At 47.6% G+C, this 26,284-nt stretch overlaps 1 protein-coding gene across 3 annotated transcripts in view; it reads left to right on the top strand.

Moving 5' to 3' along the window:
* Nucleotides 1-26,284, top strand: part of LOC106566792 (protein bassoon) — a 181,409-nt gene that overhangs the window by 143,684 nt on the left and 11,441 nt on the right. For all 3 annotated transcript variants that reach the window (XM_014135182.2, XM_014135183.2, XM_014135185.2), the window contains exons 4-5: nt 16,829-17,293; nt 17,929-24,579. In XM_014135182.2, coding sequence (XP_013990657.2) covers nt 16,829-17,293; nt 17,929-24,579 — 7,116 coding nt within the window. The remainder of the gene's footprint in view (nt 1-16,828; nt 17,294-17,928; nt 24,580-26,284) is intronic.

A 26,284-nucleotide genomic window follows, 5' to 3' on the forward strand; every position in this document is an offset into this window, starting at 1 on the left:
GCTCTGAAGATAGATGGGGGCAATCAGTTCATATATGGTATCCAGAGCACAGCTGGGGGCAGAGGGTGGTCTATAGCAGGCGGCAACGGTGAGAGACTTGTTTTTAGAGAGGTGGATTTTTAAAAGAAGAAGTTCAAATTGTTTGGGTACAGACCTGGATAGTAGGACAGAACTCTGCAGGCTATCTCTGCAGTAGATTGCAACACCGCCCCCTTTGGCCGTTCTATCTTGTCTGAAAATGTTTTAGTTAGGGATGGAGATTTCTGAGTTTTTGGTGGTCTTCCTAAGCCAGGATTCAGACACGGCTAGGATATCCGGGTTGGCAGAGTGTGCTAAAGCAGTGAATAAAACAAACTTAGGGAGGAGGCTTCTAATGTTGACATGCATGAAACCAAGGCTATTACGGTTACAGAAGTCATCAAAAGAGAGCGCCTGGGGAATAGGAGTGGAGCTAGGCACTGCAGGGCCTGGATTCACCTCGACATCGCCAGAGGAACAGAGGCGGCGTAGGATAAGGGTACGGCTAAAAGCTATGAGAATTAGTCGTCTAGGATGTCCGGAACAGAGAGTAAAAGGAGCAGGTTTCTGGGGGCAATAAAATAGCTTCAAGGTATAATGTACAGACAAAGGTATGGTAGGATGTGAATACAGTGGAGGTTAACCTAGGCATTGAGTGATGATGAGAGAGATATTGTCTCTAGAAACATAATTGAAACCAGGTGATGTCATCGCATGTGTGGGTGGTGGAACTGAGAGGTTGGATAAGGTATAATGAGCAGGGCTAGAGGCTCTACAGTGAAATAAGCCAATAAACACTAACCAGAACAGCAATGGACAAGGCATATTGACATTAAGGAGAGGCATGCTTAGCCAAGTGATCAAAAGGGTCCAGTGAGTAGTGAGGTCGGTTGCGGTCATGGCGATTCAGACAGCCGACTACCTTATACACACAATATAAGGGGATGGAATAAGAATATGTACTTATAAATATATGGATGCGCGATGGCCGTGTGGCATAGGCAAGATGCAATAGATGGTATAAAATACACTTTAGTAATGTAGGATATGTAAACATTATTAAAGTGGCATTATTTAAAGTGACTAGTGATACCATTATTAAATCCATTTATTAAAGTGGCCAGTGATTTGAGTCTGTATGTTGAAAGCAGCCTCTCTGTGTTAGTGATGGCTGTTTAACAGTCTGATGACCTTGAAATAGAAGCCGTTTTTCAGTCTCTCGGTCCCAGCTTTGATGCACCTGTGCTGACCTCACCTTTTGGATGATAGCGGGGTGAACAGGCCGTGGCTAGGGTGGTTGTTGTACTTGATGATCTTTTTGGCCTTCCTGTGATATCGGGTGCTGTAGGTGTCCTGGAGGGCAGGTAGTTTGCCCCTGATGATGCGTTGTGTAGACCTCACTACCCTCTAGAGAGCCTTGCAGTTGAAGGCGGTGCAGTTGCCGTACCAGGCGGTGATACAGCCCGACAGGATGCTCTCGATTGTGCATCTGTAGAAGTTTGTGAGGGTTTTAGGTGACAAGACACATTTCTTCAGCCTCTTGAGGTTGAAGAGATGCTATTGTGCAGAAACCGTGTGTTTGATACCATTCCACTCATTACACTTCAGCCATTACCACGAGCCCGTCCGCCCCAATTAAGGTGCAACCAAACTCCTATGCCTAGTAGCTATAAACAGCAGTCTCTCTCCTGCTTTTTCTTTCTCTCTCGCTCTCGCTCTTGCTCTCGCACACACACACACACACACACAAACACACAAACACAATCAAACCAGCCAGAATTAATCATCTAAATTCCCCCTCTCTGCCTGAGTGCAAATAGACAATTCCACAGGCCCAGTGTGAGTGTGCTCCTAAGAGCCATGCTGATTGGCTGACAATCTGAGAGCTCAGTATGATGCAGTGTAATGGGGGATGTGGGGTGTCTGAGTCAATTGCTGCAGAAACATCTCCCTGCAGGCGTAGACACACACACACGCACACACAAAAACACACGTACGCACACACACACGTATGTGCTCACACACACACAGTCTTGTACAGCTAACCTTGTGGGGGACACACAATTCAGTCCTATTCAAAATCCTATTTTCCGTAAACCCTAACCCGCACTATTACCCTAACCCTAACCCTAACCCTAGGTCCTAACCCTAAAACTAACCCAAGCTCCTAGCCCTAACCCTTAACGTAATTCTAACACTAAATCTAACCTTAGCCCTAAACCCCCTAGAAATAGCATTTGACATCGTGTTGACTAACAAAATGTCCCCAGTTGGACAAATTTTAGTTTGTTTAATATTCAAGAATAGTTCAACATGTCCACATGTATGTGTACACACACACACACACACACACACACACACACACACACACACACACACACACACACACACACACACACACACACACACACACACACACACACACACACACACACACACACACACACACACACACACACACACATACACACACACAGGATGTAGATCCATTATGCTTGAAGGACACAAACCACTCATTGTGTTAATGAAATTGTGTTTGTTGTGAATATATAAAGTTTAGGTTGTAGTGCCTAGAAAGCGTGGAAAGTGAATTGCATTCATTTGAATGTAAAGTTCTGTTTCCTTTCAGATGGTCTTTAGCGAGCAGGTTTGTTTGTTAGTGCAGCGTGTGCAGGGATTGATTGTTTGTTATGGTCTGTCTGTGTGTTTGTGGGGGAAATCAATAATGGATTAAAGGCACCAACGATTAAAGGCCTTGTCTCTGTCTCCCTGACAACACTTCCTTCCTTCCCACTGGACACAGACGTCAATTCAACGTCTATTCCACGTTGGTTCAACGTAATTTCATTGAAGTGACGTGGAAACAATGTTGATTCAACCACTGTGTGCTCAGTGGGTTCCTCCCAGGGATCTCTCCTGGGCTAGATCTGTGGGAGTGTGCATATGCGTGTGTGTATTCAGCTTATCCCAGGGAGGGAGTGCTAAACTCTATTAATCACACTAATTAATTGTTTTAGGTGACATACCTTTATCAAATCATTCTATCCATAGTATTCCAACTCAGGCACTTGACCGCAACCGCAAGCTGTATCTGGATGCACTAGCTTGGATGTACTGAACATTCAGAAACGCGGTTGTCAGAAATCGTAGTAGAACCCGGTAGTAGAACCCGGTAGTTGGTGTGGACAGGTCCCCAGTTTGCCTGATTATGTCAACAGTTTTATGTGTGAGTGGTTTTGTGTGGTCAGTGGATAGTGATGATAGTGCTGTTTTGGTTCAGTCTGTCACTCATACAGTCCTGGATGTAATGCTTGTTCAGCACTGTGTCCAAAACACAGTTCTCTAAACTAAAGCACAGTTTAACATACCAGTAGGTTCATCCCAGGTTTGAGTGTGTGTGTGAATGTGTGCATGTTTGTGTGTATGTGCTCAGAGTTGGGTAGTTACTTTCTAAATGTAATCTGTTGCAGTTACTAGTTAGTTACTTGTCCAAAATTGTAATCAGTAAGGTAACTTTTGTATTCCCCAAAGTCAGTAATAGAGAAAAAGGATTCATCAAATGCTTTTGGTGTGTCGTCATAGTGGTCTCTGATGTGTGGTCAGACTCCATCAGGTGGAACAAACTTAAACGTGTGCTTTTTTTGCTGAATTGAATGTAGTAATTATCTAGTTTTTCATAAGTATCTATAATCTGATAATTATATATAATACAATATTTTTGCTGGTAACATAACTGATTACAGTTACAGTTTTTTTGTAATCAGATTACATGTAATGGATTACAACCCTGTATGTGCGTGTGTATTTGTGCTGGCAGGTTAGAGTTAGGGTGTGTCTGGGCTGATGTACACCAGAGGAACAACACAACAGCACTTTACACCCACTTACATCATTCTCATGTCACCCTGTGTTCCCACAGTTTGCTTTCAGTGCTTTGCTATTTAAAGCCCTCAAAACTGGACTGATTTAGATGTCAGTAGCATTGCTGCTGCTGTCTTTTGTCCAGCAATGATGCTCTTTAAACACAGCCTGCGTCCCAAATGGTAGCCTATATACTTTTGACCAGGGCCCATAGGGAGGAATAGGGTGCCATTTGGGACAGATCCATAGCATGATGAACGAGGATCCTCACCCAAAGCATATCCCCGCCAGGAGCAGAATGCTGCCAATTTGATGAGGCGGAACTAATTCACTGTACATTTTTGGAAGGCACTCTATTTTCTCTCTTCCTCCAACTCTATCTCACACTAATATCCTCCTCCCTTTTTCTCTCTCTCACTTTCTATTGCTCTCTCTCTCTCTCAAACACAATCCTTTTTCTTTATTTTTCTCTTTGTCTCTCTCCCCGTCTCTCTCTCTCTCTCTCTCGCTCTCTCTCTCCCTGTCCTTCAGTCTCACTTTCTCTCTTTCTCTGCACTTCACAGTTTGGTAGATTTGCGACTGTATGTATCAAGCGTCTTAGAGTAGGACTGCTGACCTAGGATCAGGTCCCTCCTGTCCTTCTTGTTCATTATCAAAAAGGCTAAACTGATTCTAGATCAGCCCTCCTACTCTGGAACGTTCGATACATACAGACCCTGGTGTTCTTTACTCTGTCTTCTGCTGTTCTTTTTTCATTAGGCTGGTCACATAAGACATTTTAGTTTTGATTTTGTATTCCTTGACAAATGTCATTACAGCACCACTGGGGCTTTGATCAACCCCCTCTTTGCTGTCACTTCCTGCTTTAGATGGCCGTGGTCTGTGGCTAAGGGGAATCCTATTAAAGGGAGTCCTAATGCCAGACATGTGTGGTGCTGAGATATGCAACACGGCCCAGGCCAGCCCCACCCAGCCCGCAGCACACCACCCACTAGCTGCTACTGCTCCCAGGATGGAGGGATGGATGGAGAGGGAGAGAGAGGGGGCTGGGCTCTCTCTTGAGTCTATCCACACTGTCATCACTGCCACCTCCCCTGGAGCAAATAAACTCCTCTTAGTCTCACTCTGTTTCTCCTTTTCTTTTTCTAAATATTCACTTCTTACTCACACGCTCTCTATTTCATTCACTCTTTCTCCCCACCGCTGTTCCTCTCTATTTATTCTGTATCATCCTGCTCCCACGCTGTCACTGTTGTAGAGAGCAGGCAATGAGTGTTTGAATTCAGTGATGTCCCATACCACTGTTTTCAACATGACTTGTAGTCTGTTATTGGGGAAATGTTTTATTTGTCACATGCACAAGTACAGTGAAATGCTTAACTAGTTAGTTTTGTAAAGCTCACAGCCATTGGACTCTGGAGCAGTGGAAATGCGTTCTCTGAAATGACCAATCACGCTTCACCATCTGGCAGTCCGATGGACGAATCTAGGTTTGGCAGATGCCAGGAGAACGCTACCTGCCCCAATGCATAGTGCCAACTGTAAAGTTTGTTGGGGGAGGAATAATGGTCTGGGGCTGTTTTTCATGGTTCAGGCTAAGCCTCTCAGTTCTAGTGAAGGGAAATCTTAACGCTACAGCATACAATCACTTTGTAGACGATTCTGTGCTTCCAATTTGTGGCAACAGTTTGGTGAAAGCCCTTTACTGTTTCAGCATGACAATGACAATGCCCCCGTGCACAAAGTGAGGTCCATACAGAAATGGTTTGTTGAGATGGAAGTGTGGAAGAACTTTACTGGCCTGCACAAAGCCCTGACCTCAACCCCATCGAACACCTTTGGGATGAATTGGAACTCCGATTATGAGCCAGGTTAAACCGACCTCACTAATGCTCTTGTGACTGAATGGGAGCAAGTCCCCGCAGCAATGTTCCAAAATGTTGTTGAAAGCCTTCCCAGAAGAGTGGAGGCTGTTATAGCAGCAAAGGGGGGACCAACTCCATATTAATGCCCTTGATTTTGAAATGAGATGTTGGAATCTGGAGGTGTCCACATACTTTTGGTCATGTAATGTATGATAATAACACAACAACAACTGATGGCATTAGCTAATTACTGTAGATAACGGTCCAGCTAATCTCTGTAGCTAGCCAGCAACGCTAAAGGGATTGCAAACGAGTTAGCATAACTTTAGTAAAACAAAACATTGTTTTTGTAAATATTACCTAGCTGGCTAAAAGTTATGAGGCAAGCAAACACGTTCCTCACCCACTAGGAATGTACTGTATTTCCTCCAACGTTATAATGAAAAGGTGCCTCAGTCTCAAAACACACTTTTTCTGGAAACTTGTGGGAGGAGTGCTGATGAAGTCACCTAATGTATGCGCTTTCGGTCGCCTGATTACATCCAGACTGAGGAGAAATCAGCACATAGTGCATCCCTGACCACCTCCTGAACTGGTCAGCCAGATTAGCCAGAAATACTGAAATATTAATTTACGTAAGTATTCACAACCCTGGATCAATACTTTGTAGAAGCACCTTTGGCGGCGATTACAGCTTTGAGTCGTCGTGTCTATGTCTGTATCAGCTTTGCACATCTGGATTTAGGGATTTTCTCCCATTCTTCCTTGCAATTTGGGGAAGGCCCTTTCCTTTTTCAGCATGACAATGCCGCTGTGCATAAAGCGAGGTCCATACAGAAATGGTTTGTCGAGATCAGTGTGGAAGAACTTGACTGACCTGCACAGATTCTTGACCTCAACCCCATCGAATACTTTTGGGATTAATTAGAATGCCGAATGCGAGCCAGGCCTAATCGCCCAACATCAGTGCCCGACCTCCCTAATGCTCTTGTGGCTGAATGGAAGCAAGCCTCGCAGCAATGTTCCAACATCCAGTGGAAAGCCTTCACAGAAGAGGGGAGGCTGTTATAGCAGCAAAGGAGGGACCAACTCCTTATTAATGCCCATGGTTTTAAAATGAGATGTTTGACGAGCAGGTGTCCACATACTTTTGGTCATGTAGTGTATTTCTAGTTTTAGATTTTCAACAATTTTGCAAACATTTCTAAAAACATGTTTTCACTTTGTTGTTATGGGGTATTGGGTGGGGGAGAAAACATATATTTAATCCATTTAGAATTCAGGCTGTAACACAACAAAATGTGGACTAAGTTAAGGGGTATGAATACTTTCTGAAGGCACTGTATAAATCAGGAAAACAGTCTTGCAGCCTTGCTGATAACACTGTAATACTGGTATTGATGTGTGTGTGTGTGTGTTGTGGTAAGGTTAATTGAAAAATCTAGTTTTTCCGGAAGAAGGGAAAGTGGGAGATAAGAGAGAAGGAGTTGTTGTTCGGAGATTGTGGTTGAACTTCAAGGAGGATTGGCTCTTCACTATTTCTGTCCAGGACTACATGTCTTCTGTCTCACCTCAGTCACCATTCTGCCTCGGCGCTGAGATAGGCCACTGTGTGGATCCGAAATGACGTCCTATTCCCTATATGGTGCACTACTTTTGACCCGGTCCCTGCTCATAAGTAGTGCACTAAGTAATAGGGTGCAATTTCAGACACAGACACAGTCTTTTGTTATTACTTCTTTTGTTCCTCTACGGCTTGCATGGAATAGTAGTGCTTTTAGCTTGAATTACCCTGATTTGGTTGTTGTATGGTTTTGCTGATGTTTCACAAATGATTAGGACAAGCCTCTACATACGGTAAACATGTTGTCACAACAGACTGGAGATTGTCACTGTTCCCTCCCTCTCTCTCCTCTGTTCCTCCCCTTTCCCTCCAGGAGGTGAAGGAGGTGTTGGATGAAATCCTTCACTCCTGATCCAGACATTAGTCACTGTGTGGAGTGGCGTGAGGGGTGCAAGAGGGGTGCAAGAGGGGTGCGAGAGAAGGGCGAGAGGGGGGCTAGGGACGTCATCGACACCCTGTTCTCGTCTCTCCAGCTGCCTGATGCTGGCAACAGGATTAAGATTACACGCTGTCTCTGAAATTCCATAAATCCCTCTGCATTTTATTGTGTGGTTGTGTCTCAAATTGTACCCTATGTAGTGCACTACTTTTGACCAGGGCCCATAGGGCTCTGTGCACTATATAAAGCGTAGGGTGCCATTTGCGACACATCCTTGTGGGCTAGTCAGTCACATGGACCAGCAGGCTCAGAGCACACTAGTCTCCCTGGCTGGGCTGCCTCAAGTCTATCAGCATTACAGTACAGCAATGTTGGGCTAGCATCAGTCTCTGGACCTGTGTGTTTTTACAGCATGTGTGTGCATGTGCATTATTTAGCATCAGACATCCCATGTTGTCAGTGTATAGCTTTCCAGACTGGGTTCTGGTCAATCATGGCCGTCGCATGTGGTTTAGTTTCCTTCCAGAGCTGGAGCTTTACTGTGTCGTTACTGTGTCATTAGTGTATAATCCTCTCTTTTTATCTCTCTTTCACTTCCTCATTCTCACTCTCACTGTCTGGCACCATCTGTGGTTACCACTTCTTTGCTGTACCAACTTCCTCTAAGTCTCCTGCATCTCTTCCTCTCTCTCTCTCTCTCTCTCTCTCTCTCTCTCTCTCTCTCTCTCTCTCTCTCTATTCTCTGTGACTAATGCTTCTAAGGTCTGATGAGAGCAGCTGTACAAATGTGATGAATCATGAAATGGTGGTGTCCAGTATCCGCTCTAGCAGCAGCACTGTGCTTCAGTACAGATCTGCTGGCCTCAGCTAAACCCTTTGATGGAGTGCAGTGTAGGGAGGGGAGAGGGGAGAGGGGAGAGGGGAGAGGGAGAGAAGAGGGAAGAGGGGAGAGGGGGGAGAGGAGAGGTTAGAGGTGAGAGGGAGAGGAGAGAGGAGAGGTGAGAGGGGAGAGGGAGAGGAGAGAGGAGAGAGGAGAGGTGAGAGGTGAGAGGGGAGGGGAGAGGAGAGGGGAGAGGGGAGAGGGAGAGGAGAGGGAGAGGGGAGAGGAGACGGAGGGGGAGAGGGAGAGGGGAGACAGGAGAGAGGAGAGGGAGAGGAGAGGGAGAGGAGAGGGGAGAGAGGAGAGAGGAGAAGGGAGAGGAGAGGGGAGAGGGGAGAGAGGAGAGAGGAGAAGGGAGAGGAGATAGGAGAGGGGAGAGAGGGAGAAGGGGAGAGGAGAGGGAAGAGGGAGAGGGGACAGAGGGGGGAGAGGGAGAGGAGAGAGGGAGAGGAGACAGAGGGAGGGGGAGGGAGAGGGGAGGGGAGAGGAGACGGAGGGAAGGAGGGAGGAGATGGAGGGAAGGAGGGAGAGGGGAGGGGAGGGGGAGGGAGAGGGAGAGGGGAGAGGGAGAGGAGAGAGGAGAGGGGAGAGGGAGAGGAGATGGGGAGAGAGGAGAGGAGATGGGGAGAGGGGAGGGGGAGAGGGAGAGGAGATGGAGGGAGAGGGGAGAGGAGACGAGGGAGGGAGAGGAGATTAAGTTTGTCCCATGTCGCTGCTGGCAACTCTCTCCAACAGAAGGCCTACCAGACGTGTCGTACACACCACTATAGAAATGCTGGGTGTGCTTTTATTTGAGGTGTATGTCCTAGGCAAATAAGATAGTTTGACCTCAGTAGCTTTTCTAACCTAACTTACACACTGACTTAACTCTCACTATGGTATTACATACTCAAGAGGACTGAGAGTCAGAGCATAGGCCACCTATATGAGAGAAACAGATTTATTCTCTGCTTGGCATGGAACCACATTCATAGTCCTACTCCTTGTCCTAACTATAGAGAATACAGTAGAGTCCTGGTGCCAGATCAGAAGTGTATATTTATGTTCCTCTCTCAGGACCATAGACGCCCACCACTCAATGAAGCGGGTCACAGGCAGCCAGTTCTGAAGCCTTTCAATCAGGCAGATTGTCGTCTCAGTCAACCACTGGAGTGGGAAGACAAGCTCTTTGTGGGTAACTGCATTAGTGACACTACAACCCTTAGCAGAAGAGAGAGTGAGTGTGTGAGAGAAAGAGCGAACAAGGGTGAGAGAGTAAGAGCAAAAAAGAAAGATTGAGGGTAAGGGAGAGGTGTGTGTGTGCGTGTGTGTGCGTTCCTTTCGTACGGCATTACGTTTATAGGGCCTCCTTTCTCTAGGATCAGAAATACTGCCCTCACCTTGGGTTACCACCACCAGTGATTACAAAGACAGACTCTTTCACCTCCTTTCTCTGAGAACAGTCTTTATAAGATCATGATTTGGTAGAAGTTCAAGTGGAGCAATTCAACGGTAGTTGCGTCGAGGATGTTGCACCGTGGATGGTCAAGATAACCTCTTGACGGTTGCCTAGGATAGGGGGCGCTACAGCGATTTTTGAAAAAAATTCGTGCCCATTTTAAACGGCCTCCTACTCAAACTCAGAAGCTAGGATATGCATATAATTAATACTTGTGGATAGAAAACACCCTAAAGTTTCTAAAACTGTTTGAATGGTGTCTGTGTGTATAACAGAACTCATATGGCAGTCAAAACCCCGAGACCGATCGTAACAGGATGTGGAATTCTGAATTGCGGACTCAACTTCAGCACCTTGCCTATAAGTCACACCATGAGCAATGGTTCATTGAGCACTTCCTATTGCTTCCACTAGATGTCCCCAGTCTTTACAAAGTGATTTGAGCCTTCTACTGTGAAAACTGAATGAATGAGACGCAGTGGAACGTGGTCACACGGAGAGGGCCATCACCATGATGACGCCGGCGCCCCTGGCTACCCTCCCCTTTCGAAACGATTTGAAACACAATGCAATCGTCCCCCTTGAATCTTATTGGAGCTCTGGTTGAAAAAGGCCCTAAAGATTTATGTTATACAACGTTTGACATGTTTGAACGAACCTAAATTTATAAAAAATACATTTTGTTGAGAGAGAAGTCCCGCAGCCGACGGAAGTTTTGGAGCAGCCTTCAGAACGTGCTAACAAGAACAAGCTATTGGGACGTAAAGGATTAACTTTTTCGAACGAAAATACATTTGTTGTGGACCTGGGATTCCTGGAAGTGCTTTCTGATAAAGATAATCAAAGGTAAGGGATTATTGACAATAGTATACAAGAGTAGATTTGATATGCGATTGTTCCAAGATGGCGCTGACCTGTAACGGTAGCCTATTTTTCTGAGTATCGCATCCCCTTTTATCACAAAGTGTGATTACCCAGTAAAGTTATTTTTAAATCTGGCATTACAGGTGCTTTCAAGAGATATTCATCTATAAATCTTAGAATGACAATATTACATTTTAAAAATGTTTTCGAATAGTAATTTAGTAAATTGTAGCGCTGTTTCACCGGATGCATTTGAGGGAAAATATTTAGTCAACGTCACGCGCCGATGTAAAATGCTGTTTTTATATATAAATATGAACTTTATCGAACAAAAGAATGCATGTATTGTGTAACATGATGTCCTAGGTGTGTCATCTGATGAAGATTGTCAAAGGTTAGTGCTGCATTTAGCTGTTTTTTGGTTATTTGTGATGCATGTGGTTGGTCGGAAAATGGCTATGTGGCTACTTTTACGATATACTCCTCTAACATAATCTAATGTTTTGCTTTTGCTGTAAAGCCTTTTTGAAATCGGACAACGTGGTTCGATTCAGGAGAGGTGTATCTATAAAACGATATAACATAGTCCTATATTTGAAAAAAAAAAAAAAACATTGTTATGCTAATGGCGATAGGATTTTTCGCTGGATGTCCATGAGCCCGACCAGGGGTTAATATAGGTGAAGAGAGCATTAGAGAGGTAAGGAAGAAAAGAGAAAATCTGAAGAAGAAAAATAAACAATAGAATTGAAATTGGGAAGTAGAGGATAATAAAAATAGGAGAGAGACTGAGAGAGGGTGAACAAATCCGGGGAAAGACAGGAATAGAAAATGCACCAAAAGGGAATGGGGCTTTTAGGGAAAAGGATAGAGGAGAAGAGAGAGAGAGAGAAGGAGAGCTATAGAGAGATGTCGAAGGAGGTAACCTTAAACCCTAGCATGGCAGGAGAGGGAGGAGCAGTGATCTGCGAAATGTCTTTACAGCTCTAATATGCATAGGGATGTTCCACTGTTCCTCTCTATGGATCTCCCTCCCTCTCTCCCTCCTTCCTTCCTTCCTTCATTTCATTTCATTCCTCCCTGCCTTCCTCCCTCCCAGAGACCAGCATGCCACTCAGGGACCGGTCCTCTGGAGCTGGTCCACTGGAGCTGCCTCTAGTAGCAGGCAACGCTAGCTGATAACTAGCCCAGATAGCCATGTAACTATATCCCAGATGAGCATTTACAGGGAAATAGGACAGAGGGAGGGGCGCAAAGAGGGGGACACATGAAGAGATGGGTTCTGCATTACTGTAACACCGCATGAGACCCTCTACACTCTGCTCTGGTCCACTTTACAATTGTGCTCGACAGGGGGATTGATAATGAGTAGTCGTGTCAATAGGATGGAGGACGTGCTTCTAGAAGATGAGGTTTGATGGATGGTGGTACAGTAGCTGTGGGAAACTGGGCTGTGGTTACCTTCCACAGAGTGGAGAGGCAGTGTGGATGGAAGTCAATAACTCACTCTGGCTCTGAGAAGCTCATCAAGAGGTTCATCAAGAGCTTGGCTGGGTAGAAGGAAGCAATCCCACTGGGATTTTACTTCTGCTGTCATAAGACACTGATTTACTTTCTAGATTGCGTCCCAAATGGCACCATATTCCCAATAGTGCACTACTTTTGACTAGGGCCCATCTCCCTCATTTCTTCCTTCTCATTTGTCTGTCCATCTTCCTTTATTCTTCTCATCACTCTTGCTCTATTTTGTCCTTTCTCCTCACCCTCCACCACTTCTCTCCCATCTTTTCTGTCATTCCTTCTCTTCCTTCTCTTCGTCTTTGCCCGTTGGGCCTCTCCGGTTCTCTTCTTCTTCCTCTGGTCGGCTCTGTGCTGACTGGTCCTCATTTTTGTGGCGTTGTGCTGTAGTGTAGTGGATTGTCGTGTAGTGTGCTGTTGTGTAGTATGCTGTAGTGTAGTGTAGTGGAGTGGATTTTAGTGTAGTGTAGTGTGCTGTCGTGTAGTGAGCTGTAGTGTAGTGAGCTGTAGTTTAGTGTAGTGTGCTGAAGTGTAGTGTAGTGGATTGTAGTGTAGTGTAGTGTGCTGTAGTGTTGTGTAGTGTGATGTAGTGGATTGTAGTGTAGTGTGGTTTAGTGTAGTGTAGTGTGCTGTAGTGTAGTGTAGTGTGCTGTAGTGTAGTGTGCTGTAGTGGAGTGTAGGGTAGTCTAGTGTAGTGTATTGTGCTGTAGTGTAGTGTAGGGTAGTGTAGTGTATTGTGCTGTATTGTAGTGTATTGTGCTGTAGTGTAGTGTGTTGTAGTGTATTGTGCTGTAGTGTAGTGTGTTGTAGTGTATTGTGCTGTAGTGTAGTGTGTTGTAGTGTATTGTGCTGTAGTGTAGTGTAGTGTGCTGTAGTGGATTGTGCTGTAGTGTAGTGTAGTGTGCTATAGTGGATTGTAGTGTAGCATATTGTGCTGTAGTGGAGTGTAGGGTAGTGTAGTGTAGCGTATTGTGCTGTAGTGGAGTGTAGGGTAGTGTAGTGGAGTGTATTGTGCTGTAGTTTAGTGGAGTGGAGTGGATTTTAGTGTAGTATAGTGTGTAGTAGTGGGCTGTAGTGTTGTGAGCTGTAGTGTAGTGTAGTGTGCTGTAGTGTAGTGTAGTGTAGTGGATTGCAGTGTAGTATGCTGTATTGGTGGGTGTTGTAGTGGATTCTAGAGTAGTCTGCTGTAGTGGATTGCAGTGTAGTCAGCTGTATTGGTGGGTAGTGTAGTGGATTGTAGAGTAGTCTGCTGTAGTGTAGTGTAGTGGATTGCAGTGTAGTGTAGTGTGCTGTCGTGTAGTGTTCTTTAGTGTAGTGTAATGTGGTGTGATGTAGTGTACTGTGGTGGATTGTAGTGTACTGTAGTGGATTGTAGTGTGCTGTAGTTTAGTGTAGTGTAGTGTGCTGTAGTTTAGTGTTGTGTAGTGTATTGTGCTGTAGTGGAGTGTAGGATAGTGTAGTGTATTGTAGTTTAGTGTAGGGTAGTGTAGTGTGCTGTAGTGGAGTGTCTTGTAGTGTAGTGTGGTGTGATGTAGTGTACTGGATTGTAGTGTGCTGTAGTGTAGTGTCTTGTAGTGTGCTGTAGTTTAGTGTAGTGTAGTGTATTGTGCTGTAGTGGAGTGTAGTTCGATGTACTGTTGTGTAGTGTGCTGTAGTGAAGGAGAGTGTGCTATAGTCTAGTGTAGTATTGTGTAGGGTAGTGTAGTGCAGTGTAGTTCAGTGTAGTATAGTGTAGGCCTAGTGTGGTGTAGGGTAGGGTAGTGTAGTGTAGGGTAGTGTAGTGTAGAGTAGTGTAGTGTAGTATAGTGTAGAGTAGTGTAGGGTAGAGTAGAGTAGTGTAGTGTAGTGTAGTGTAGTGTAGGGTGGAGTAGTGTAGGGTAGAAGGGTAGGGTAGGGTAGAGTAGTGTAGGGTAGAGTAGTGTAGTATAGTGTAGTATAGTATAGTGTAGTGTAGTGTAGGGTAGGGTAGGGTAATGTAGTGTAGGGTGGAGTAGTGTAGGGTAGAAGGGTAGGGTAGTGTAGTGTAGGGTAGAGTAGAGTAGAGTAGTGTAGTGTAGTGTAGGGTAGAGTAGAGTAGAGTAGTGTAGTGTAGTGTAGGGTGGAGTAGTGTAGGGTAGAAGGGTAGGGTAGTGTAGGGTAGAGTAGTGTAGTATAGTATAGTGTAGTATAGTATAGTGTAGTGTAGTGTATTGTAGGGTAGGGTAGTGTAGGGTAGGGTAGTGTAGTGTATTGTAGGGTCGAGTAGTGTAGTATAGTATAGTGTAGTATAGTGTAGTGTAGTGTAGTGTAGTGTAGTGTAGTGTAGGGTAGGGTAGAGTAGAGTAGTGTAGTGTAGTGTGGTGTAGTATAGTGTAGAGTAGTGTAGGGTAGAGTAGTGTAGTGTAGGGTGGAGTAGTGTAGGGTAGAAGAGTAGGGTAGTGTTGGGTAGAGTAGTGTAGTATAGTATAGTGTAGTGTAGTGTAGTGTAGTGTAGGGTAGGGTAGAGTAGTGTAGTATAGTGTGATGCAGTGTAGTGTAGTGTAGTGTAGTATAGTGTAATGCAGTGTAGTGTAGTGTAGTGTAGTGTAGTGTAGGGTAGTGCTGCCTGGTCTGGAGAATCAGCAGTAGCAGCAGTAGAACTGGGGAGGGGATGAAAGTGTGCGCTAGAGCAGAACAATGGTACCCTGGGTAAAAATAGCTCTCTTCCAACTTGAGAGGGGCAGGGGGGGCTGCTTGCTGCGCTATATACAGTACAAAGAGAGGGGGATTGAGTAGTCTACAGTATATGCAGATGTATAATGCACTATATAGGGGGGGGGGGGGAGTAGGGGTGCTGAAAAATCTGAATTAAAAACGTATATTAATAGAGAAATATCAGCTTCGGCAATTTTTAAAAAATAATTTAGAACAGTATCTTGCAGGATTCAATAGTTGGAATTGTAAGATTTGTTGCCCTGTCCCGTTCTCTGTGATTGTCATTATAATGGATTCCAGAAAGGACAAAACCTTGTCCTCAAACATTTACATCAAAATGGGCAAAGTTATGGGCAAAGACACAAAACATCAAATTACATATTTTTCATGATCAAATCACATGGAAAACAACCATTTTTTGTGCAGTATTAATTTACCATACTTACAAACCACTTAATTTAAGTGTACATTACTGTATTGTAGCCTAAAGGTTGGTCAGTTAGGTTTGTACCTGTAGACTTTCCATCACCATGAAGAAAAACTATGCACAATACAGTAATTGAGTACATTGAAACATCAAATGGTTTGTGATGATGTGGCTCAGTTGGTAGCGCATGGTGCTTGCAATGCTAGGGTTGTGGGTTCGATTCCAACAGGGGACCAGTATGAAAATGTAAGCACTCCAGTTACTCTGGGTAACAGTGTCTAATGAAAAATAATGAATAGACCTTTTCAGTTTTCACATAGAAATAAGTTGTATTTGCAAGGTATTTCAATAAACTTAAAAAAATATATATACATTTATTTTCTACCCAATTTCGTGGTATCCAATTGGTAGTTACAGTCTTGTCTCATTGCTGCAACCCCCATACAGTCTTCGAAGAGGCGTGCCTCCTCCGAAACACAACCCAACCAAGCCACACTGCTTCTTGACACAATGCCCACTTGGAAACGAGCCACACCAATGTGTCGTAGGAAACACCGTACACCTGGTGACCGTGTCAGTTTGCACTGCGCCTGGCCTGCCACAGGAGTCGCTAGTGCCCAATGGGACAAGGACACGCCCAGCCTGCCGGCCAAACCCTCTCCTTACCTCCACTGGGCCTGTATTAGTGGACTGATATAGACGTCTTCAGTGTGGGCAAAAAAACATCTCTGCACTGTGGTCAGATCAATATAGAGGAGTGGACCACAGTATTGCTTTCTGTATTAAGAGCAATCGCTGTTATGAGTCCACCAGTGCTAATCACACTTAAGAGAAAGAAAAAACTAAACACTACTACTTGAGATAAACTATTAAACAGCTTGGCAGCTCTTGCAGGGAGGCTTTTATGCTTCATAGTTTTAAGAGGCTAACTTCTCGGAGTATACTGTAGTAGTGGACCTGGGCCGCCACTCAGTCCCCTTGTTATGGGAACATCATTGCTATGTGTGCCGGCTCCCCAGATGTGTTGTAGAAAGAAGCGTGATATCTCTTGATCTGGTAGCAGTCTGCCGATAGACAGTACTACTTTCTCCTCTGAGACCCACAGACTTAATCACAGTGAAGTCATGCTGTCACTCTTGTCCTTATCCACTGAATCACAGTGGAGATGAACATGAAATGTGGGAGTGATGTTCTACTCTTGTCATATTCTTCAGTACCTACTCTCTGTAGCCCCTTCACTTCCTCACTTTCTCTCTCTTGTTTTTCTGATTTGTTTTGCAGAAGAAAGAATGGCTCTGTCTGAACTGCCAGACCCAGCGACTGATGTCTGGAGGGCTCCGGGATCCCTCTCCTGTATCTCATCCGTCTCCAAAGCACCAACCAATGGGTTCTCCACGCCACCAGGCACTGGCCAGTCAGCAGCCTGTTCAGCAGCCACCCTTCCAAAAATTGACCAATCAGCAGCAGGAAGGGACGAGACAGATGCAGCCGCAGCAGCAGAAGCCCCAGACAGCCCTGGGGAGCGGACCTTTCGAACCAACTGCAGCGAAGCAACCTGGAGACACAAAGGCCCCTGTCCAGGCCACACCTACACCTGCAATCGAGCCCCTGAAACAACCAAAGGCCACGGAAGAGACTACACCAAAACCAGACAAGTTGGTGGAACCCGCCATAGACACCAAACCGACTCAGAAGAAGGGAGAGCCAATCACACCAATAAAAGAGATAAAGAAGTCAAGATATGATGTAAGTCACCTTTTAGGTGTCCCAGAAATACATTTTGATAAGGCTGTGTTGTTATATATTAAAGCAAGATGTTGGTTGTAGGACATTCAGTGGATTTGAAATGGGATAATGTATTGCTAGTTTATAGCCACAGTATAGCAATTGATTAGAAAATGGGATCCAATCTTTTCTGTGCCTTCCCTCTTCCTCTGCACCTTGTTATTGACGTCTAGAAAATAATGCTGATGAAGCAGGCGCCAGCCATAGCACTGACGAATTTACTCCACACAGAGAAAATTTATGTTTTTCATTTTAGCCATCGCTCCTCTTGAAATATAAAGCATTAAGATTGGTACAACCATGAATATGCAAAGCCATCAAGGCCTTAGTTAGTGGTTCTGAATTAGTGCTGATGTGAATACCAAAGTGCTCCACTCTAATCCCCACTGTTCTCTAATGTTCACTGTGAGTATGGGTGGAATTCTATGAGGAGCAGAACATTACGAATAAAATGGTTAGAATAGTCATTGCATAAGATCATTTCGGGGGTTTTCAGGTCTTTTTCAGGTATTTTTCCTGGTCGGATGTATTGTTTTTGGCTGATTTCTTATGTCTTACTTATTAGTTCTTTTGTCTTTCTCTGTCTATCCCCTTAGGAGACCAAGAACAGCACTCAGGACCTGTCGCGGAGCCCCCAAAGCCTGAGTGACACAGGCTACTCCTCCGACGGCATCTCCAGCTCCCACAGCGAGATCATCGGCCTCATCCAGGAGGAGGAGATGAAGCTGAGCGAGAGGGGCATCAGCGGGCGTGGCAGCCCCCCCAGCCCCTCCGAGATCACCAAGCTGGAGAGCTCCATGAGGCCCCTGCTGGAGTGCAAGACCCTGCCAGTTGAGGAGAGGGAGCGCGAAAGGGGCAGAGGCCGGCACCACCGAGAGCAGAGACCCCGGTCGCTGTCCATCACCCCGGAGGCCTATGACTCTGACGAGGAGCTGGAGGACATTGTGGAAGAGGAAGAGGAGGACGGAGGGGACTGGGAGTCCAAACAGGAGCACAAGAGCAGTGCCGCTCCCAAAGAGGAGAAGAAAGTGGCCGAGCCGGAGCCGATGACAGATGAGGAGTTCATGAGGAGGCAGATCATGGAGATGAGCGCTGACGAGGACAACGAGGAAGAGGAGGAGGACATGGAGGAGGAGGACGAGGAGGACGAAGGCTACGGCTACCAAAAACCTAAAAAAACACACAAGCACATCTCAGAGTTGTCGAAAGAGAAGCGCCGCCTCTCTCACCAGTCCAGCAGCTTTGAGGAGGACACCAAAAGCTCCAGCGACATCTACAAATGTTCTGCGGAGGAAGGAGAGGAGGGGGGTCTGGGGGGCCTGCGCCGCTTCAAGACAATCGAGCTCAACAACACCAACAGCTACAGCCGCGACATGGAGCTCAACAACGAGAATGACCTCAGCCTGGACCGAGAGCCCGAGCTGGAGATGGAGAGCCTGACTGGGTCTCCCGAGGAGCGCTCCAGGGGTGAGTACTCCTCCACCCTACCACCCACCACCTCCAGCTACAACTCTGGCACCTCCCCCACCTCCATCTCCTCCATGGAGGAAGACAGCGACAGCAGTCCCAGTCGCAGGCAGAGACTGGAGGACGCCAAGCAGCAGAGGAAGGCCCGCCACCGCTCCCACGGCCCCCTGCTGCCCACCATTGAGGACTCCTCGGAGGAGGACGAGCTGAGGGAGGAGGAGGAGCTGCTGCGGGAGCAGGAGAAGATGAGGGACCTGGAGCAACAGAGGATCCGCAGCACGGCCAGGAAGACCAAAAGAGATAAGGAGGAGCTGAGGGCCCAGAGACGCAGGGAGAGATCCAAGACGCCCCCCAGCAACCTCTCCCCCATCGAGGATGCCTCCCCTACTGAGGAGCTACGACAAGCTGCTGAGATGGAGGAGCTCCACCGATCCTCTGCCTCAGAATACTCCCCCCAGAGCCTTGACTCAGAGGCTGAGGGATACGAGTCTAAACTCTACAAGTCTGGCAGCGAGTATAACTTGCCCACGTTCATGTCTCTGTACTCTCCTACTGAGAAGTCGTCGACGACCTCAACCACCACCACGCCCTCCAGCAGCAAGCCCCTGAAGAGTGCTGAGGAGGTGTATGAGGAAATGATGAGGAAAGCCGAGTTGCTGCAGAAACAACAAAAACAGCAACAGCAGCAGCAACAAGGGAGACACAACAGTGCATATGAGGATGACACGAATGGCCAACAGTATGAAGATGAGTATGAGTACGAGCAGGCTGAGACTAGTTATGAAAACGAGGCGGCAGAGACAGGAGACATCTACGAAGAGATCCGCCAGACTTCCCAAAACATCACTAAGATGCATCAATCCTCAGCCCTGGAGTTACAGCAGCAGGCAGACGAGCAGGTGGAAATAGACGACAGCACCTATCCAGATAAGCAGCTTTTAGATACAGGGTCGGCCTTCGCTAAGCTGCTTGAGCAGACCAATGACCTATTGACTCCTGGCAACAGCCCCACTCAGCTCTCTGCACCTGTGACTTTCTCTGAGACCGGAGGAAGGATCCCTGATGTACGGGTGACACAACACTACTCCAAAGATGTCCATAAAGCCGGGATGAAGAGCCAGACGGGTAAAAATGGCATTACTCCAGTGGCGGCCGCCACCACAATAGCAGCCTACGGGGTTTATTCACGGGATGCAGTGACCATCTCTCACACAAGTGCTAGTCAAACGATGACGACCACCCAAACCATCATGTATGGTCGACAAACTGGAGGACCTGCCACTTCAACCACAACCGTCTCAAATGTGTGCAGCAAGATAGCGGCGATAACACAGGCATACAGCCAAAGAGAGGTGGTTGCGAGGAGGGTGGGCGAGTGCCGAGGGGTCCAAGCTAGAGAGAGTGCGACATCTTCAGAGCATGTCATGGAGCCCCGCTCGCCAAAGATGTACTCGTACTACAAGAGCTCCAGCCCCCCTCTGTCTCCCTCAGCCTCGCCCACCGAGAGCCCAAGTCCCTCACCCTCCAGGAGGGCCGAGATATCCACTCAGACATTCAGCCCAGACATAGGGGCTCTGTCGGCTGGTTCGGGGCCCACCTCCCCAGTGATGGCCCAGGGGACACAGACATCTCAAAGGGCCCTATCCCCACGTCTCTTCAGACAGCAATCCTCCCAGCATGCCCCCTACATGGTCGCAGAGCCCACAAGCCCTGCCAAACCAATGACGGTCAACACCGCCACGTCACCTTTATCCTCGCCCACCAGATTCATCCGACAGTCGACATTTGACAGCTACTCTCCACAGGCCAGTCCGCCAGACACCCCTCCATACCACCAGTCTCCTCAGCACAGCTTCTATAGGATGCAGAAGCTGGAGAAGGTCAGTGTTGGAACCAGCATGGTCACCACAGCTAGCACCTACAGCCGTGGTTCCATGTCTATGGACAACATCTCTCTCTGCAGGATCTCCAGCATCCCGGGGACCTCGAGTGTCGAGCCAGGCCAGATGATCCATGGTGGGAGTGTGGTGGATCTGAGAACAGTAGATCTGAGAACAGCCACTAACGCAGCTCCCATTATCATGACCGCCCATGGCATGGATCTTACCTCCCTGGCCACAGAAACACGCAAATACACCAGCGGGCCCGAGAGGAGCCACCCCTCCACTATCATCCAGCCCCTCATCATGAACCTGAACACCCAGCAGCAGCCCCACGTAATGGTATCCACTGCAACCACGATGAGCGTCACGGTGGCCGCTTCCATGTTCATATCACAGCCCCAACAGCCCATGGTCTATGGGGACCCTCTACAAAACAGAGTTGACCTCGGTCAGGGCATGGGCTCAGCTATGTGCCTGTCACAGAACAAACCACCTCCCATTGACCCATCCATCCCCAAGATCGACGCCAAGCTGGAGGACCTGAGCATCCAGCAGCAGCAGCTTCTCCAGCAGCAGCAAAAGCTTCAACAGCAACAGCAGCTCTTGGAGCAACAGCTCCAGCAACACCACCAGATGCAGCAGCAGTCCTCCGTAGCTCGGTTCAACCTATCAGGCCAGATGACGCTGCTCAAGAAAGACCTTCTGGTCAGCCAAACCAGCAATACCCCAGCCGTGGTCAGTACTATATCCCCTGCCGTTGCCCCTGATATCTACAGCACTGGAGGTCCCCTGGAGCTGAAGAGCAAACCAACCCCGGCAGGTGTGATGAACCTGGCTGGGGGTGGGCCTCATGGCATGATGGTCCAAATGGATGGAGCCCCACAGGGAGGACCAGTGACCCAGCTGGTGAAGACAGAGGAGGGCCAGGATGCCGTGGACCTCACAGGGGGGCAGATCAAAGCTGAGAACCAACCAGCTTGCTGTGATGTAGTGTACCGCCTCCCATTTGGAGGTAGCTGCGTTGGTGGACCATTCTCCCAAAAGCCAAATGTTGATGAGAAAGTGGCCACTCAAGAGCCAAGACCACACTCTGTGCCACCACTCTCTTATGAGTCGGACCAGGAGGGCCAGTATCAGGAGTTTTCTATGGACGGGCGTAAAGCCTACACATTACCATTCCCTGGCCGGCTACAGCCCTCGATGTCTGACACTAACCTAGCAGAGGCCGGACTCCAGTCCTACCACTCCAAGATGGACCCACACTTCCAGACCTCTGGAGAGCTAGCTGTGGACCTCAGCACCATGAAACACACCTATGAGGGAGGCTTCCTCGGACTGGGCATGCAGTATGGCTCCTACACTGACCTACGCCATGGAGGAGACATCACTGTAACTGCCCTGCCCATACGCAGATTCAACTCCCTGTCAAACATCAGCTCTGACTACGGCTACTCCCCCCGAGACCTCGCTAACTTCCAGGAGTCCAACCTAGCCCAGTACAGTGCCACAACTGCCAGAGAGATCAGTCGAATGTGCGCTGCCCTCAACTCAATGGACCGCTATGGGAGCAACCCGGAGCTTGTGCAATACGGTGTAGGCAGAGGAACAGGTCCAGGTGGCAGGCTTAACTCTATGAGACAAAATATGCTCTATGGACCTGACGGGAAGCCAATCTCTCACACCCAAGCGCTCACAAACATGATCAATGCCAGGCAAGCCAGCCTCCGAGCCATGTACCCGTCTGCCATGAGGTCTGCCGATGGGATGACCTATTCTACCATCAACACACCCATCGCCTCCACCTTGCCAATCACTACCCAGCCTGCCTCAGTGCTGCGCCCGCTATTAAGTGGAGTGTACAGGCCTTTACCCACAGCCAATATGACACCTGTGCCTCTGGCCAGCCTCACAAGGATGCCTGTGAACCCACGGATGCCTATGTCTGGACAGGCCCCATACCGTTATCCGGCTCCCAACGTCTTCCCATCTACGACGTTGGCCCCTGTGAGCATGCCTGCCGCCATCACCACCACTCAGGATACCCCAATCTACCTAGGGAAGCCCTCTGTGACATCAAGTGGATCTGATCCCCCGTATCAATCTCCTGTTGCCCATACATCAGCCTCAGTGAGCTTGCCAACGGAGTCCGAGCAGCAGCCCATAAACCTGACCCAGGCTCACCTCCACACTCAGGCCCCAGGGCAGCCCCAGGTCCAGCCTCAGAACCAGCCCCCAGCCCAGCCCCAGCACATGCAACCTCAATTCCACCCTCAGGGCCAGCATCCACCCCAGAGCCAGCCACCTCCAGCCCATGCTTACCCGCCAACACAAAGCTACACTGGGCCCCAGAGCAGCACCCAGCCCCATCACCCAACCCCACCCTCCAGCGGCCCTGTCAACCCGGAGACAGAGACTGAGGAGGAGAGGATGCACCGCCAGCAGGAACAGCTTCTGCAAATGGAGCGGGAACGCGTGGAGTTGGAGAAGCTGCGTCAGCTGCGTCTGCAGGAGGAGCTGGAGAGGGAGCGCATGGAGCTGCAGCGGCACCGTGAGAAAGAGCAGATGCTGGTGCACAGGGAGATCCAGGAGCTGCAGAACATCAAGGAACAGGTCCTGCAGCAGCAGCAGGCTGAGAGGGAGAACCAGCTGGTGATGCAGAAGGAGCAGTTGGCCCAGCAGAAAGCCCAGCTTGACCAGATCCAGTCGCTGCAGCAGCAGCTCCAGCAGCAGCTCGAGGAGCAGAAGAGGCAGAAGACTGCTGCAGCTGCTGCTGCAGCCACCGCAGCCGCTCAGTTGGACCAGAGCGGCCAGACGCTGCAGCCCTATGGAAACCAAATGGGCTTCAGGTCCCTGCCCAACTCCTCCTCAGACATGTGTCTAAGGAACAACGAGGAGCAGATGGAGACCAGGACCAACATGAGAAAGCAGAACTCCACCTCCATGCCCCGACTGAGGGATGGAATGGAGGGCGAGAGCGTTGAGTTCTACGGAGCCCGGAGGATCGTGGACAGTTGCGTTCAGACAGACGAAGAGGACGGCGAGGAGAGGTACATCATGTCTAGGCGCAGACGCAACAGGCGCAGCGTGGACCGCAGCGTCCAGACCGACGACGATGAGGAGAAAGTAGAGTGGGAGCAGCCTGTGAGACGCAGACGCTCACGCTTCTCCAGGCACTCGGATCCCGGGGCCGACCACAAGACTGACGCAGCCTCCAAGACGGCCGCCTCATCCAGCATCGCCATTCAGACCATCCGAGACTGCTCCTGCCAGACTGAAACAGACCAGCTGGGGAAGGTGTCCCCGGCCATCCACGTCACTGTGCCAGACCCGAACAAAGTGGAGATTGTCCACTACATCTCAGGCCCTGAAAGGACCCAGAAGGGCCAAAGCCTAGCCTGCCAAACAGATGTGGAGGCCCAGTCTCAGGGCGTGGTGGTGCCACAGCTCAGCGTGCCCACCACCATCAGCCCCTACTCTACGGGTATCCAGCTGGTTGGCTCCGCCGACCCGCGGCAGCAGAACAGGAGGAGGTCTGACCCCATGGAGATCAGCTACCAGACCCAGACCCAGTCCATGAACCACCTCCACAACGAGTCCCTCTCCAGCCTGATCCGTCAGCCCCCCAAGTCCCCCCAGGTGCTTTACTCCCCTGTGTCCCCTGTCTCCCCCCACCGCCTGCTGGAGACCTCCCTTTCCAGCGGTGGGCTGAACAAGGCCCATGTCACTCCCCAGCAGAAGGCCTACACAGCCGAGTCACCCCAGCGCCACCCCAGCATGCCCCGCCCTATTAGGAACACACAGAGGTCCATGTCTGACCCCAAGTTGCTGAGCCCCACCACTGACGAGCACACTAAGGCCAGGTTAAACCTGTACCAGCAACAAGCTCTTCAGAGCCAGGTAGGTCACAAGGTCAATCCTTTTGTCCTCAACAGCTATTTCTGTACACATGCAGAGACTGAAAGAGAGCAAAGAGTCTTATTTAAATCGTAGCATCACATAGACAGTTGTCTTTTTAATGTTGAGTATGAATTCTACTGTAGTACAGTATGTATCGAATTGACAGACTGATATTGAAATGTGGCCCCATAAACATACAGTACATTAACATACAATGTTATACTATACATATAACACACAAGACAATTTACACACATTTAACACTGACAGATCTCTAGTTTAAAAAAACACCATTGAGGCATGTCCTCCAACATCTTACTAATGCACAACTTCCTAAGTGAACACTATCAAAGTATCTCTACATTAAAGTTGATATTTTTGGCAAGAAATTGTTATCATCATTACAGGCAAAACCTGACAATGATATCTCCATTCATCCAATACTAACTCCAACTGTTTGTTACTCTTGCTTAAATGGCAAATTAAAGATTGACGTTTGTCCCCCTTATATACAGATTACTATGAAGGGAAGAAAATGCTGAAAGAATTCTGAAATTTAAGTGAACCGTCCGCCGTATTTGTAAACAATGCTTTCTTTTGTGATTTTTTTTATTATTTCTTTATTCATTTGCACACAATAACATACAAAACAGTATGATAAGAATTTAAAAGGCAAATGGAAGCGTGTGCAGGACAGGCCAAAAAAAACTGAGAGGCTTGTAAGGCACCTCCCTCTTTCAAATATGTATAAAACCATAGAAAAAAAGTATCCAGATTTTTAAGACCAATTAATAAATAATTTGAGATTTACACAAAGAAAAAGGAAAAAATTATGATTTGGGGTGGATGATGCATTATTAAAATGCATAATCAAAGTAAGTGACAGATAGGCAGGAAAATATTGGGATGAGTCATTGAGTGGAATGTCCAGTAGATATTTTTCATTTTGTATTTGAAGGAGTTGTTGAAGGAGCTGTTGCAGTGTTTGAGGGGGTCAGGGGGTCAGGGGGTCAGGGAGACTTAACAAAAAATGACTGACCTCTGTAATGTGGGTGATGGCGAACTGACCTAATCTTGTACCGAAAAAAGTTGTGTGGAATTCAGTGGCAGTTCTTGTAGAGTAATGATGAACCTGAGTATTACATTTGAATAGCATTTGAAAAGAAACAGGGAGTAGATACATTTTTAATTGGAAGACAAACAAACAGACTTGAAATTGGTTGATTTCATAAATATTGAGGATTTGAAGGAGATGAATACGTGGAGTCATGACTGGCACGACTGTCAGAACTGGCACGACTGTCAGAACTGGCACGACTGTCAGAACTGGCACGACTGTCAGAAATGGCATGACTGAATATAGCTTGTCTCTCTAAGACCTCCAATATTATTGGGTATTAATTGGGCTTATTTGACACCCTACTAGAATTTCTGAAGAGAGGTGTATGGTTGTAAAACATTTACTGAGATTATGTAGAACTGCTGTGGGAGCATCTTCATGAGTTTGTCATAATTAAACAGTAATGTTGCTGACAGATACTGGGGCTATCTTCCCCAACCTTTCTGGAGACTGAGGCTGTGATTAATTTAACCCCCAATGGAAATCCAAGCTTAATTACCACAATTAAACTATGAAGTAATTAACTATTACACACTCACATTGTGCTGCCTACACAGTTGTGGCGTGTCTGAGGATCTAACATAA

The sequence above is a fragment of the Salmo salar genome, chromosome ssa13 (assembly GCF_905237065.1).
Source record: "Salmo salar chromosome ssa13, Ssal_v3.1, whole genome shotgun sequence".
Lineage (NCBI taxonomy): Eukaryota > Metazoa > Chordata > Actinopteri > Salmoniformes > Salmonidae > Salmo > Salmo salar.